Consider the following 15,724-nt stretch of genomic DNA (forward strand, 5'->3'; position numbering starts at 1 on the left):
CATGTACTCTTAAATGGCAGCACTGCACTTACAGTGCCCGGGAATGGACCTGGGTACTGTAGGGGCACAGGGCCCCTGCTCCTGTGCCCACACCATGGGCATAAGGCACCCAGCCAGAGGGGTGACTGACATATGCCTTGGCAGTGTGGGTGTTGGGCATGGCACACAGAGATGTGTGCCATGTCGACTCTTCATTTTGTCCTGCACCCAGACACTCAGCCTGCAAAGGCAGTGTGTGTGTGTAAAGGTACAGGGCCCCTAAGGGTGGCACAATGAGTGCTGCAGCCCTTAGGGGTCCTCCCTGGTCACAAGGCCCTGGGTACCTAGGGTACCATTTACCAGGGGCTGACATGTGGCCAGGGTTTGCCAATTTGGAGTTTGTGTGTTTTAAGGAAGGAACATAGGTCCTGGGCACCTGATTGGCAGGAGTCCAGGGTACACTCAGTCAAAGTACATTCAGCAATTTAGCAAAAAGTGGGGGCATACCATGCAAGAAAGAGGGCACTTTCTTACAACGTCCCACCCACTTTCTCAAAATCGCACATCTATTATAGATAACTCCAATGACCCAGCATGTCCACAGTATATCAGATGGTATACAGATGTGAGATTGCCTGACACAACATCCCCTGAGAGGGTCGATTACAAGTGCACACACCCATTTACACGCCCAGATCGGCGACTCCAAGCCAAGAACGGGTCCCAAATGTTTCGGTGTCTGGAATTAAGTGGCATCAGTTCCCAGAATGTACTCAGTTGGGTATGACCATATGGAATGTCTCTGACCCACTCCTTAATAGTGGGCACCCTCTTCCTACCCCAGTGTACGGCAATCTGACGTTTAGCCAATAAAAGGAGGAGGGCGTGCAGCTTACGTAGCTTAGGTGGCGTGTCCTTCACGTATCCCAGTAGGCCTATCACGGGAGATGGATCCAGCTTCACCCCTAGTATGTCATTCACCGAATCGAAGACTTCCACCCAGAAAGCAGCTATCCTAGGGCAGTGCCATGCCACATGTAGAAATGTAGCCGGAATGTGGCCACATCTCCAGCAATCGCTCTCCGCACGAAGACCCATACGATGGAGACTCACCGGAGTCCTATAGTATCTATGCAAATACTTAAAATTGATCAATCGCAGCTTATAATTCGGGGGGAGTTCCAGTAGCTGCCCACAACAATATTCCCAGTGTTCTTCAGTTAACTCCACAACTAGCTCATCATTCCAATATTTAAGAGAGTTAGGCGTCACAATCGGAGCAGTCTCCTGCATACGGGTATATAGACGAGTGATCAATTTGCGCGAGTATGGGAATTTCAGCAAATTTTCCAGGGCAGGCAGAGTCAGCGGCGCCCTCGGGAAGTCCTCCCAAAAGGAACGACATGCCGTGCGGATTCTGTGGTATAGAAAGTTTTCAGTAAATGGCACCTCCTGACCCTCGAGCGCGACCGTTGGAGGTCGAAACGTGGCTCCGGGGTACAAGTCCCCAAACGTCTGGAGTTGCATTGCCTTGGCTAGCGTCTTGCTCATGCTGTCCCGAATACAAGAGATCATTGGATTCTGTGGTAGAGGAACAGAGGGGGCATAAAGCAGCGGAAGCCCCGCTCTCTTTCGCAGTTCATCCCACCCCCAACACAGGGTACCAGCCGAATCTATGTCACCACAAGGGCGTCAAGGCTTTTGATACAACGCCACCTTAAGCGGGATTGGGGCCATTACGTCTGTTTCCACCGCAACATGTGGCTGGAATGGGGTCTGGTGTACCCAATAATGCAAAAACTCTGCTTGCGCACACAATGCGTAGAGGTGCATATCCGGGGCCCCCAGGCCCCCCTGCCTCAATGGGAGGGTCAGAAGGTCCCAAGACGCTCTGACTTGCTTGCCCGCCCACACCAGCGTGAGGAGGTGGGATTTAAGCGTGTTCAAAAAATGTTTTGTAATCGGGATCGGTATGTTAACAAACAAAATATAACATTTTTGGCAGAATGATCATTTTGGCTAGTGCAATCCTGCCAGCCAGGGACAACGGCAGCCATGCCCAAACATGTACTTTGTCCTCCAGCCACATCATAGTTCGGCCATAGTTTAGGCGCCACACCTCCTGCGTATCACGACTGACTCAAACTCCCAAATACTTCACCTCTCCCGCCTCCCAGCGCAAGGGGAATTCTGATGTTACTTGGGGAGTCCCATCTGTCAACGGGAACACCACAGATTTGGCCCAATTAATACAAACACCCGAAAGCCCACCAAATCGGATAAATTCCCTCAACAACGGATCGAGATTGACCTCGGGGTTTATAATATACAAAGTTACATCGTCCTCATATAGGGAAATGAGCAGGTTACGGGAACTGAAACCAATTCCTCTTGCGGTGTGATGTTGCCTGATCCGAGCCGCCTGTGGCTCCATTGCAACAGCAAATAGTAAAGAGGATAGTGGACACCCCTGTCTAGTCCCACGTGAAATCGAAGAAGGATCCGATAGCAAACCATTCACCCGTACCCCCGCCTTAGGAGCGTTATACAGCAGCCGGATGCAGTTTACAAAAAGCGGACTGAATCCCATGCGCCTGATAATGAAGAGGTAAGACCATTCAAGCGTTTCGAACGCCTTGGTGGCGTCCAGAAACACCACCGCGGCTTTTTCTTCTGGGTGTAAGTAATGGAGCACCGAGAATATCGTTCGCAAATTATGAGAAGTGGATCTCCCCAGGATAAATCCCGATTGATCCGGAAGGGCAATCATTGGCAAAAGAGGCTGCAACCTGTCAGCCAGCAGCTTAGCAAAGATCTTTACATCTACGTTGATCATGGAGAGTGGACGGTAGGAGTCCAGCTCCTCCTCCGGTTTTCCCGGTTTTAATAGCGTAGGGATTGTCGCTTCCCTCATAGACGGAGGCAGGGTCTCCACCTCCAATGCCTCCCCGTATACCTCCAGCAAACGAGGGGCCAATTCCTCAACGTACGTCTTGTAGAAGGACGTGGTTAGACCGTCGGGGCCTGGAGCCTTACCCATGGGTAGGCTTTTAATGACCTGCGTTACATCTTCCACTGTAAAAGGGAGGTCCATATATTTCCTATGTTCGTCATTGAACCAGACCACTGCCACAGTGTCCAGGAACTCATTCAGCTCCTCAGCGCACGACCCCTGAGTAGTCGTGTATAGCCGATTGTAAAATGCGGCAAATTCGTTGGACACCCCCATGTGACCTCTAATCATGTCTCCTCGCGGGTTCCGAATCTCATGGACAAACGTCGCTGATTGCGATGGTCGTATCAAGCCAGCAAGTGTGCGACCCGGCCTATCTCCCTCGCCGTACCGACGCGCCTCAGCGTACTTGCCCAAGAACTTCGTTTCACGCTGCGCCTCCTCCGCATAATCCAACAGTAAGGCCTTAATTTTCTGCGCTATGTGAGGGTCATTGTGGAGTAAAAATCCCCCTCTAGTGCCTTAATCTGGGCCTCCAGGGAGGCCAGCGTGCCATGAATTGCCTTTAAGACCCCGCCTGCTTCACAATACATTGGCCTCTAATCACCACCTTAAAAGCCTCCCAGAGCGATGCTTCAGTCTCCACCGACCCCTCATTATTAGAATAATAATCAAGGATATCCCTCCGTATCTCTTCCCTGAAAGCCTCATCTAACATAGCATGCGGTGGAAGCCGCCAGGAAAACGCTCGGGGGAATGATCCTGGTGCGTGGTCGGACAGCATTCGCGGCAAGTGCGATACCTCAGTAGTCCAAGCTGCCGCATCCCTGGAGATCAGCCAGAAATCTAGGCGTGACCACGCGCAATGACGATCTGATACACACGTGTCTTCCCTCACCAAGGAATGTCGACTGTGCCAAATATCTACCAAATTCCCGTCCCTGACTATGGACTGCAGAGTTGCACCAGCAGCCCCTCCTGTCTGTTGCGTCATCAAGAACAGCATTAATATCTCCACCCCACAACACGGTGTCATATCCCGTTGCCGTAATTCTGGACCATACATCCTGAAAAAATTCAGGAGATTCAGTATTTGGACAATATATTGCCGCAATCACCAGAGGAACCCCCCACCCCCCAGCATTCCACCTATAATTACAAACCTCCCCTCCGGATCCCTGTGTTCCTCCCTAACGTGCCAGTCCACCCCCTGTCGAATCAGCACAGCTACCCCCTGGCGTAATTGGAGTTTATGGACATATATGTGTGCCGCCACCTGCGGTGTCGCTGCTTCGGAGATGGTGCAGAATATAAGTGCATCTCCTGCAACAAACAAGTTCTACTGTAATAGTTAATACATTACTACTAAAGCCACCACTGTCAGCTGTGTGCCATTCAAATATAAAATACCGTTTTCACAATGCCCGCAGCTGAAAAACCAACTGTTGGAAAAATGCAGGCTTGGGAAGGCAAATGTAGAGATAAGAATGTTGTAAGGAGCCATGATTTTCTTGCATTTTTGCAAAACAGTATCTGAAGTTCTGTGTCTAGTAATCAAGACAATACCACAGTCTTCATTGACAATGCATTATGGGGGGAAATAACGTAGTTTCAGGGTTCAGTAGTTAACACAAGTTTTAGTAACGTACTATATCTGCAAACAATTATACCATCAACCCTGGGCACTTGCCCCAAAAAAGTGGTAGCATGTCTAACGATTTGATATTACACAACATAAGTCCGAAGACAATGCATTGAAGGCAAAACGTTCTACACCATCAGATTTCGGTGCAGAAATGAACTCCCGTTTTCGGACAAAAGTGCAAGATAATACTAACAAGCATGCTACAGCGTATTGTCCGGTAAAAAAATAAAGCAACACAAATACTGACCTCAAAATTGCTGTTGAACTATCAAATGCAAGCTCTCTTTCCAAACTAGCTTCAAAAGTTCAGATCCAAATATAATGAGTACTTCTGCTAAACTGCCCCGTAAAGCATGTGATTATGTACAATGCTCAAAGGTTAAACGGCATATTAGATAGATCACTACTGAGCTATATATCACCGTCTTCAATCTGTACACATCAAAATCAGAATTTTTTTTACCCGAGCACAAGCCTGCAATAGCGAGCATGAATCTTGCATATAATCTTCAGAGACAACTGACCAAGTCCAATTCTTACAAAATATACACAATAGCGTTCACTCAATAAAAGGCAGACACATGCGCTCCACGTGTCATCGCTATAGACCCCATAATTATTTCGCATGTCAGCCAGTTAGTTACCCTTTTTAAAACGAGTTTGACCTATTGGCATTGTAAATGACAATGGCTTTTATTTATGTTTCCAAAACCTAAATAAAAGGCAATGTCATTTACAATAAAAATAGCTCAAACCCGCGTTTGAGAGCATATTGGACTAATCCGCATGGAGGAATTGTTGCATTGCTCTCCCACGGCCCTGGTGGTATCGGCCGGGGCAGGAGGGGAAGGGTTAAAACCTGATCCCGGTGCTTTAATCTGTGGCCGGCAAGTGCCCAGGGCTCACGGAAGGTCAACAGACTTTATCTGAACGCGAACGACAACACAAACGTTTAGTGAAGGCGAACACAGGCGCTGGCCCAACCCTGCTACAGGAACCAAGTGACCAGCTCACAGCATTCAGGGGGCGTTAACCGAAACCCAAGGAGGAAGTGGAACCGTGAGCCCCCAGCCCTCCCCCGGTCTCCTCGTGACTACAAAGCACATGGTGACTGCAGTGCCTTTGTAATTGTCAATAAGACGGAGCAAACCTAACAACCCATTGTGGCATCGGTACGAAGAAACTGTCAACAACATAGATGGATGAAACACCACATTAGGCAACTCCATGACATCAGCACGTGGCCAGGTACACAGAAGAAGGACCCACATGAAATGGAAGGCTTAGGCAGCCGCATGCTACTCAGGCTCTGCAGACTAGGCCCTTCAAGAAGATTAAAACAAGGTGCTATCAGACCCTGCCGGTCCTAAACGGGCCCCTTAAGTGCATGCACGACCCACGCCCACTACTAACCCTCGCCCTCCCGCTGCATGCTGCTGTGAGTTCCAGTCATGCCGCTCCTTCGGCTCTGGCTCCCGTCCTGATGCCAAATGAGTGGTGCGCGCGCCACACCGCTGCCATGTGGTTTCAATTATCGCGCCCGTTTCTGGGCACGATAATTGAAACCACATGGCCAGCGGTGTGCGTAACCGATACCAATAGGCCATGGGCGGAGCAATGCGCCCGCCTTTGGCCAATTGCGTGTTGTCTTTATTAAAAAAGACGCACGCAAAGGCCAATATCATGGCCCACAAGAGCACACGCACGAGCGTGTGCAATTCCTAGCTCGATTTTGAAACCCCGTACAAGAGGTCTCTCGCTGCGCGAGCAGTGTTGTGCACTGAAACGCTAGGCGCGAAACCTAAAAATTTCATTGTACTACATTCTCTAATTTATATTTTGAGATTCTGTTGTCTTCCTTCATTTGACACCTGAACACTACTTAACAAACAGTGTGCTTTTTAAGTGGGGAAATATGACTCAATATCGATGCTGGAAGAAACACGTTTATTTTACCAGTACGAATTTTTTGCAGGGCTCCTCCTTTATTCAGTTGCACATGTCGGGGCAGAAGACGAAAGGATAGGCTTTTTCTGTGTGGAGTTTGAGTAGGCGTATAGCACCATGTCTATACCTCTGCATGGCCTACTTTAGCGCGGCCATACCTTGCTATAAAGAAATGGTGTTCTGTTCCATTGAGAAAGATACAGCGCTGTCCTGCTGAGTGGAGCACGCACTGGGGAAGTAGGAACGTACTAAATATCGATTTATAAATTAAGTAAAATGTTCACTTAAATGCATCTTTAAGCAGCAATGCTTTCTTGTGGGGAAAAAAGGCATATGTTGCATAAAGGTATATATGGTCGTTTTGCTGAGGTCTTGTTACCTGCCCTGGAGCGTCTGGGTGCAGGGGTGCCGGTCAGGTTGACAACTTTGTGCGCTATGCCGGTGAAGAGCAGGGGGAACTCCTTGAAACAGGCAGCAGAGGGGGACTTGGGCACAAGTCCGGGAGCTCCAAATGAGGTGCCCGGGAAACAAGAGTCCTGGGAGCCAGGGGGCCCAGACAGTTTTCGCGGGCTAGGGTGCTCGGTGCAGAGTGGCTGAGCTCTGTGCTTCCAAGGTCCTTGCGGTTGTCGGTCTAGCCATTTGAGGGTGCAGACATCAGGACAGCTGGGCCACTCGACGTTCAGGAGCACAGGCTCTTCTTCTTGGGGGGCCTGCTGCGTTGGGCTGGCCAGGGAACAGCAACACCATAAACCAGACTCTGCCCCTTCAGTGCCTGCGGACTGCAGGGGAGTAGCGTCTCTACTCCAAGGGAGATTGCTGGCAATTTGCGAATGGCTGGCAGTCTACCAGGGTTCCTGGCAGGTGCTCAGCTGCAGGGCGAGTCACTTGGTCATGATTGTCGAGACTGGTGCAGGCAGGCAGGGTTAGGCGGCAAAAGTCCACAGCAGTCTTCTGTTCTTGTTTTCTCGTGGCTCTTCTTTGTCCTCTTCTTCTGGATCCATCCAATTTAAGTTCCTGGCATCAAGGGTGCCTCCTGAATACTCAATTTAGGGGCATTAAGGGGATTGACTGGTAGTTACCAATGGACTTCGTACCTTTAGGGTGACTGCGCCACCTATAAGACCACTACCCAGTGAGCCTAATTCCACCAAAATCCAAGATGGTTGAATTCTGGTGTTCGTGTTCACATCAGGTAGCCCACCTTAGAGGTGGAACTAGCCTGATGGGGAACACACCTCCTGACTAGCTTATTTTCCCACCTATCCTGGTGCCAAATGGGCCCGGGACAGGTGGTGGCATTCCCCCAGTCTGGAGGAAGCCTGGGTCACAGGTAGCAGAGGCCTTTGTGGCCTTCTGCCTTGATATGCTGATTACTTAGCTTTCCTGCTTGGATGAGGTGACAACACCTCCGGCAGGAGAGCCATTGATTCTGACCTACGAGAGCGTGGGGTCCCCCAGCAGGGGGTTGGCACCCTGTCTGTGGTGGCAGGCTTGTCTACACCAGTCAGCCAAAACACTAGTGGTAAGTAGGTTTTTAGGGGGTACCTCTAAGGTGCCCTCTTTGTGCATGTATTACTAAATCCATCACTGAAATCAGTGTTGGTTTATTAATACGAGATGTTTGATACCAAACCTCTCTAATTTCAGTGAAGCCATCGTGTAGCTCGGGAACTTGTAATTACCAGTGTCCAGCACATGTACTCAAAATGACTTCCTTGTTCACTTGTAATATCTAAGAATTGTCTTCGACATGACAGGGGCATATCTGCTCGTGAAGGTATGTCCACACATTTATTATAGTGCAGCTTGCCTTGGGGCTGGAAGGCCTACTTTAGGGATGACCTACCTATACTGCATGCAGTGTCTGCAGGCATGGCCCCCAAGAAGTGCCCATGTTGTGTCTTCACTTTTCTCTGCACCATTTCAAGCAGTCTTCAATGACAGCTTGCATGAGTGTGCTGAGGGGGTCCGTAGGGTGGCACAATGCATGCTTAAGCCCTTAGGGACCCTCTTTAGCCTCCCTCCCCTAGGTATCAGGGGTCCCATTTACTGGGGACTTACAGGGGTACTAAGGTATTGCCAATTGGGGGAACAATTGTACAGTTTTAGGGAAAGAGATCTGGCACTGGGGACGTGGATACCAGAAACCCAGTGCGCTTCTGTCAAAATTGCATCCGATACCAGGCAAAAAGCGGGGGTGACCATGTCCGAAAGGGGCACTTTCATACACTAACTACCACTCTTTATTCTCCAAGTTCCTTTTTGGATTTTAGAAAAAAAACTCAAGTCCTCTCTGTTTTAACTCAACTTGCCTTTTGCGGTCTTTCTTCATTGTGCCAGGAGGTACTCTCTTTAGGTAATGTGCTACAAATAATGTTAACATGACATCTAAATTATTGCTTAACCAACCCATTAAATATGGTTCGGCATTGTGTCTATTTTGACGTGCGTGCAGTGTCAATACTCTGAAAAAACATATTCTACCCTGTTCCTCACTCAAGATGCCAATGAATCAATAACTTTATTTCGGCCGTTGCAACCATAAAAGTGCCATATGCATTCAGAACACATGAAATAGGATAAAACATGCAAGATAAATAATAGCAATTTTACAGAGACAAAAAAGATAGTATTAATAAATAGCAGTGCAGCCGCCCCCACAGGGCCGAAACATCTAAGTGGAATGGTCAGCTGTTGCATGATGTATAGGATTGAATTTCATAAAGAAGTAACAAAGGCATGAAAGGATAAAAACAAGAAAGTGCAAATGCATACAGTGCATATATTTTCTGCTTCACTGGTTAGGACCGATATGTAGAAGAAATATTAGGGTCTGGCTTAGATGATAAACGTATGTGATGGTGCAAGGGCCGCTAAAAGTGCTAATGCCTTAGGTGCAAATGAGGCAATGAAAGCATGAGGGTGGCAAAACAATTGATTCATCAGTAACCAACTTTAATAAAATTAATAAAAGGTGTTAAAACAATTTAAAAAGAAGAGAACCTAGGAGAATGAATAAGAACTATGTCAGCAAAGGTCTATGCAGTCGAAATTAGACGGCATGACCCGCCGTGTGGACACAGATCTGAAAATGGCTCTCTTCTGAACTTAAGTAACTACATATATAAAACCATTTTTTTTTAAATTGTTCTGGGAATAACATCTACTACGTGATCATTGCGTGCCTCCTGCTAAACCACATTTTGCCCAGGAATTTAGCAACTGCGCATACAATTAGAGTACTTGAGTCAGATTTTAAAATGCGCAGAGCGTTTGTTGCATCGGGTTCCTAACCTTCTACAAACAGGGGCTATCCACCAGGATCTCAAACGACTATATCTAGGACATACAAAAAGGATGTGGCTGATAGTTTCAACTGCAAGAGCACAGCTCGGTCAGAGCTGTGATGCAGGAGAAGGCTGGCGCCAGGAGGCAGTAAAGGAATGCACAGGTAGGGATACAAATCTAAACTGCATGTACAACTTCCTGTCCTGTGGATTTGTAATAACCTCCAGATATTGCTCAAAAGCTCCTTCTAATTTGAACTCCATAGAGTCTAGAGTCAAACGACCCCAGGATACATGAGAAATAGCAGACAAGGTCACCCAGCCTCAGTATTGTTTCTTAATCAATGCTTTGCTGGGTACGTATTCTGTATTTTTAGTGTCCCAAAGACCTTCCAGCCCGACGGAGTTCATCAAAGCCTTCACCTTGGTCAGCCAGCCAATTTTCTCAAGGTGGTCAAGCGCATAGACCTCGTCCAGAGCCTTAGCGTAAGGGAGTAGCTTGTGGGTAGTTTTCAATCGTAGCCAAAAGAGTAGGGGACGTAACTGTGCTTTTTCTACGATCAAAGTTCTGCCCCTATCCAGTCGCAACGGATGCAGGGGGGTACTCTGGGAGAGTGAGCAAATTGATCTTAGAAATGTATTTTCGGTTGCAAGTAGCGCATCTAATTTTTCAAACCCCCAGAGTTCCGCCCCATATAGAGCTGCTCCCACCGCTTTATGATCGTATATGCGGAGAGGAGCAGCTATTGATTTGCTTACTGAGGTCTTGTGCTCTTTAATCAAGGCCCCTGTGATACGCCTGTGCTAAAGATTCCGCTTCTTGACATGGTGTTTCCAAGATAGGTGAACCGAGAGTATAACACCCAGATAGTCAAAGGTGTTTACTCTCTCAAGAGGAATCCCATCCAGGAATAGCTTTCCCTTACAAGATTTGTGCGAATTCAACAATAAAAGTTTGGTCTTTGAGGTGTTGAGCTCAAGGCCTCTAAGTGCACAAAAAGACTAAAAGCGTTTTAGGAGATGTTGCAAGCCGCTTGGGGTCTTGGAAACTAGCAGGGTATCATCGGTAAAAAGTAAGGTTGTTACCTTGTCCCTCTACCCCCCCCCCCCCCGAGTTGGCGCGTCAGCTGGGCTCTCAGCAAGGTACTGCACAACTCCATTGATTAATAGTGAGAAGAGAGTGGGGGCCAATACGCACCCAGATGCTATATATCCGTTTTTTTTAGTTTTTTTTTTTTAATAAGTCTCTTGTCCGCATGCTACGCTGAGGTAATTTTTAGTTATTGATTTTGTTAGTTGCTGTGACAACTGATAGGTACTTAAGAATGCCAGATGAATGTGGAAGGGGAGAGGGAAACAGTCCATCATTATAGTCTTTCTGTCCAAATGTTTTGTTTAAAGAATTGGGTTGTTGTATGTTCCCATAATGTTCTTGCTTCCACTACGAAAGATCTGAGTTCAATCCTGTCCATTTGCTGCAAGTTTGTGTGAGTAAGCTTCTTCAGCTAAGGTGTTTTGTTCCATCAGTGTTTGATTTTTTTCTCCCATTTTTTTCCTGCAGGTCTCAGCATGAGGAAGTCGAACTAGTTAGCATCGAGGAGTTTTACAGGGAGGCACCTCCTGAAATTAGCAAACCTCAAATTACACTCAATGAACCCCACCAGCAGACCCTTGCCCGTCTGGACTGGGAGCTGGAGCAAAGGAAAAGGTGAGTCTGGAAGACCCTTGCTCTCTTGAGATGCCTACACTTCTATCCAATGACATGATCAGGTGCTAGGATTGACTGTTGCACACCTTAGGAACAACAAAGTGTGTGGATGTTCATTAATAAATCTTCAATGACTCCCAGTAGGCACAGGATAAATGTACCATATGGTGGAGCCACAATGGCAAAGTGTTGCAATGAGAATTTGTGCATTCCACTCTAAACCATGCTTACTTCCCTGCATGCCACGGATTATCCCGATGACTCCTAGTACCAGGGCCTCGCGTATTGGAATAATTGTTAGGGGCGGCTGGGATGCAAATTCTAATTTTATACTGAGTGAGGTCTTTGTTCAGTGGTGCTCTTCCAGTGCTGTACACTGTCTAGTGGTGTTTCCATGTCTGGCTGTTGTGTAACTTTGCTGTGTGTTTACTGTTAGGCTGGCAGAGAAGTACAAAGAGAGCCTGGCGAGCAGAGAGAAAATTTTGAAAGCGATTGAAATAAAGAAGGAATATTTGAGCAGTTTACAGCCACGGCTCAACAATATCATGCAGGTGAGCCCATACCAAAATGGTATTACTAAGCTTGTTCAGAATGAGCTTGGTGATGAACACCAGGAAAAAAATGTTATAGTGGGCTTGTCTAGGTTTTTTTCCTGATGCAAACCTACTTTTTGTGCAGGTTCAATTAAACTTTATTGGATGGACCTTTCTTCAACGTTCTGGAGTGGAAAAGAAGTATTGAGTACAATAACAAAACTTGGGATAGTCTAACTGGGTTTGTCGCTCTCTCTGGCGTATTCGATGCAGCACATATCAGGTCATTTCAGGCTTACATTGCTACATCGATCAGCATAATGATAGAGGCAATTACTTTAGGTTGCTTTCCATACATCTGTGGGTAATGTTGAAGTTTGTATTCTAACGAAGGATGGAGGTGACAAATAAAAGGGAACAGATGTTTGTGGAGGGGTAATTGTTGCTGTGACTGGTGTTTTTACATGGGACGTGTCTCAAAGACCATAACGATTTTGTTATACTGAGGTAATGTGAGATAAATGGCAGACGAGAAGGAAAAGGAAGCCATATTGCTCTCTGTATTTGATTGCATCCCTGCTTTAACTATATTCAAGTAATATCCTCTGCCTGTGTTAAGGTATCTGCTACTCAAATAGAATATACATACAATATTTAAAAAAAATTTCACAGTCATCAAATTTCGTTCCTGGGCAGTTAGGGTGCAGAACACTGTTCAGACAGTTTTGTAATCCTGCCTCTGGACTGCAGCCAATGGACTTTCTCTCAAAATCTGGCATGAAGATGAAAAATCTATGTCAATATGTAGTTGTAACTTTGCTCTTGTAGGATACAGGTAGCTTAGGAGAAATGGAGGCTCACCACGCTTCCAGACCTGGAATGTCTCTGCTGCTGTTTCACAATCTGATGTCGCAGGTTTTTTTTTTAAAAAAATAGTGGTTTACTAGAGTTTACATTCTTTGTTTACAACCACAGAGCACAGTCATATTATCGAAAACAGTATGACTGGTACAACCTCAGTTAGCTTATCCCCCCCCTTCCATTGTAGTGGTGTATGTAGTCTTCTACTTGTTCTGGGCTGATATTCCCAGGGGTGTTCTCCCTCTGTTGAATGGCACACCCTGGGAAGTGTTAAGAGCTCATAACAAACGGTGTGTGACTGAACCAATTTAACTTCTGACCCTGTGTTCTCCTCTTATGATTTGCAGCCCGCACAACAAAGTCACACCAAGCCGTGACCCCTGCCCCCCCAACCCCACCCCCACCCATGCCCATCTCTGCCACCCGCTGCAGGGGGTTCCATCACTCACATCGACCTGATCTCTTCTCGCATGACCGCAGTTCCATCTGGCCCACCCTCACAACAGATTTTACTTGTCGCCCTCTACCCACCCCTGTAGCATCCCACTGCACAAGCCGAAAAGGCAGTACGAAGCGCTCCTATGTGCCTCCCTTGTTCAGCTCTCAAGGCGCTCTCATCTGCCCTCTGGTTTAATAACACGTGCCCCAAATTGCTTTCCCCAATATATATCCTGCTTGTCGACACAAGGTGTGTATGGCGTTCTGTTCTGCAATCGCCCACTTCTTCTGCAAGTCCATAAGGCAGAGCAATACTAATGGGGGTTCTGATACCTTCCACACCATTGCAATATGGCGCTGTATAAAGTCAGCGCCAGACCCATCATTCAACATTCCAGTTTATTGTTTTTATTCCTAGACCGCTAGCCCAGGAGACAAAGACTTGGGTGTGGGATCAGTTCCCTACCCACCAGCTCTGATGCATTTGTCAATACGTCTGTCCAGGCCTTCACGATGCCGGGGCACTCCCACACCATGTGGTAAAAAATGTGCCTCAAGGCGCTGCACCTACAGCACTTTAATGACGAAACCGGGAACATTCGGTTGATGCGTCTTTGGTGACAAGTAGGCTTGATGTAGCAGCTTAAATCTAGAGTTACAAGCAACCTGCTTGGTGTACCTCTTATTCGCTGCCTTCTGTTGAAAATCTCACCTTGAAGACGCTGGGCCCCAATGGTCCTAACATCCTTACATGGCCTTGGCAGTTGGGTCTGCAAGGTGGTATATAAAACTGTAACGGACTTTCAGGCGACTCTGTGCATCAACAGGCAGTGTAAAGTGTTCACTAGTGACTCTGATTAGCCCCAGATGGTGGTCAGCGCAGGCCTCAGTGCACCGTATACTACGAATTGACTCGGACTAAGTCCAAAGTTGACAGTCAGCTGTGCAAGTGTGCCTAACTTACCCTGCACTTACAGCGTCCATGGTCGGCTATCAAATGTTGTAGCAATTTCTCTGAGTTTCAGTATTGCCTATAGCAGGAGCGACACAGAATATGGACACGAGTTGCATCTGGGCCATGGGTATTTAGTCCAGCAGGCCTTTGCAACTGTATAAATTCTGGGCAGCTGCTCCTCTGAAGGCCAGACGCTGAACTGATGTTTCAGTTACTTTTTGGCATAATTGCTGCCCAGCTGGGCTGCAAGGCCGTTGTGGGTTGATGGGTCCTGTACTCAAGCTTCGGTCAGCTGCACCTTGCTTTTTGTTCCTTTTGGCCAGGGGCTTGCTTCGCTTTGTTTTCAGTTCAGCTTCCTCTTTGTCATTGTCAGGCTGCAGTAATTGGGCTGCTTTCATGGTCTAGCCTGGTTTGGATTTCTGCCCCTGCGGCCTTAACCCCTGCATCTTATTCCGATCTATTATTTGCTGAAATTGATTAAAAGTCACAGAAGTACCATCTCCAGTCTATGTACAGGTAGTAAACGCTATTAAAGAATACCCTGAACGTGGTGGGATGACTGAATCTGTCACACCAGGTGAGATAAATATGTTGCTGGGTAATGTGCTCTCTCAGCAGTTCCTGTTGACACTGGTCAGACAATCCACTCCCCCATTCCGCTTTCCCCAGCGCCCTACAAAGACTTGCGGGATGAGAGGACTCTTCCTTCAGCCCGTGGCTGGGTTTACCTCTTAGAGCCAAAGCATTTCATCACAAGACTGGAGGTGCTTGATGGCCATTCCAAGCTAGACAAGACACTGGTGGCACCACAGAATGGTGCTCTTACATTGGGACTACAAGGTATAGGCTTTAAGGGGAAAAAACTATAGAGTGACTTGGCTATAAGAAATAAAATCACGCTATAAGGAACTTTGAGGCCGTGACGTATTGTTTCTTGGGACTGTGGAATACGAATATATATATATATATATCTATATATATATATATCTATATATATATATATATATATATATATTACATATATATATATATATATATATATATATATATATATATATATATATATATATATATATATATATATATATTACCTACTGGCAGTCGCCAGTAGGTAGTTATAGTTAGGACCCTGTTTCCATAGGAAATCCGCAACATTCTATTTTGAATAACTTTGGCGCCGGTCGACGAATCCTCGCGAATTTCTCAAAATAGGTGGGGCGCTACGCTCCGCTCCTACCCTGAAAGTCTCGGGGGGATTCGTCAAGCGGGGGCTGAGATAAAAGGGGGGTCCCAAAACGCGTTTTTCCCATGCATTTTTCCATAGGACCTTTAGACAGGGCTACAGTCCGAACGGCTGAACAGAATTACTAGAAATTTGGTAGAGAGGTAGTCCTCAGGTCAAGGAAGTGCCTTTTGTA

The 15,724-nt window shown here is 46.9% G+C and overlaps 1 protein-coding gene across 2 annotated transcripts in view; it reads left to right on the top strand.

The window, feature by feature from the left end:
• The window catches only part of THOC5 (THO complex subunit 5), a 332,064-nt gene that overhangs the window by 139,668 nt on the left and 176,672 nt on the right, over positions 1 to 15,724 (top strand). For both annotated transcript variants that reach the window (XM_085636167.1, XM_085636168.1), the window contains exons 6-7: positions 11,373 to 11,519; positions 11,956 to 12,070. In XM_085636167.1, coding sequence (XP_085492293.1) covers positions 11,373 to 11,519; positions 11,956 to 12,070 — 262 coding nt within the window. The remainder of the gene's footprint in view (positions 1 to 11,372; positions 11,520 to 11,955; positions 12,071 to 15,724) is intronic.

This window comes from Triturus cristatus, chromosome 11 (assembly GCF_964204655.1).
Source record: "Triturus cristatus chromosome 11, aTriCri1.1, whole genome shotgun sequence".
Classification (NCBI taxonomy): Eukaryota; Metazoa; Chordata; class Amphibia; order Caudata; family Salamandridae; genus Triturus; species Triturus cristatus.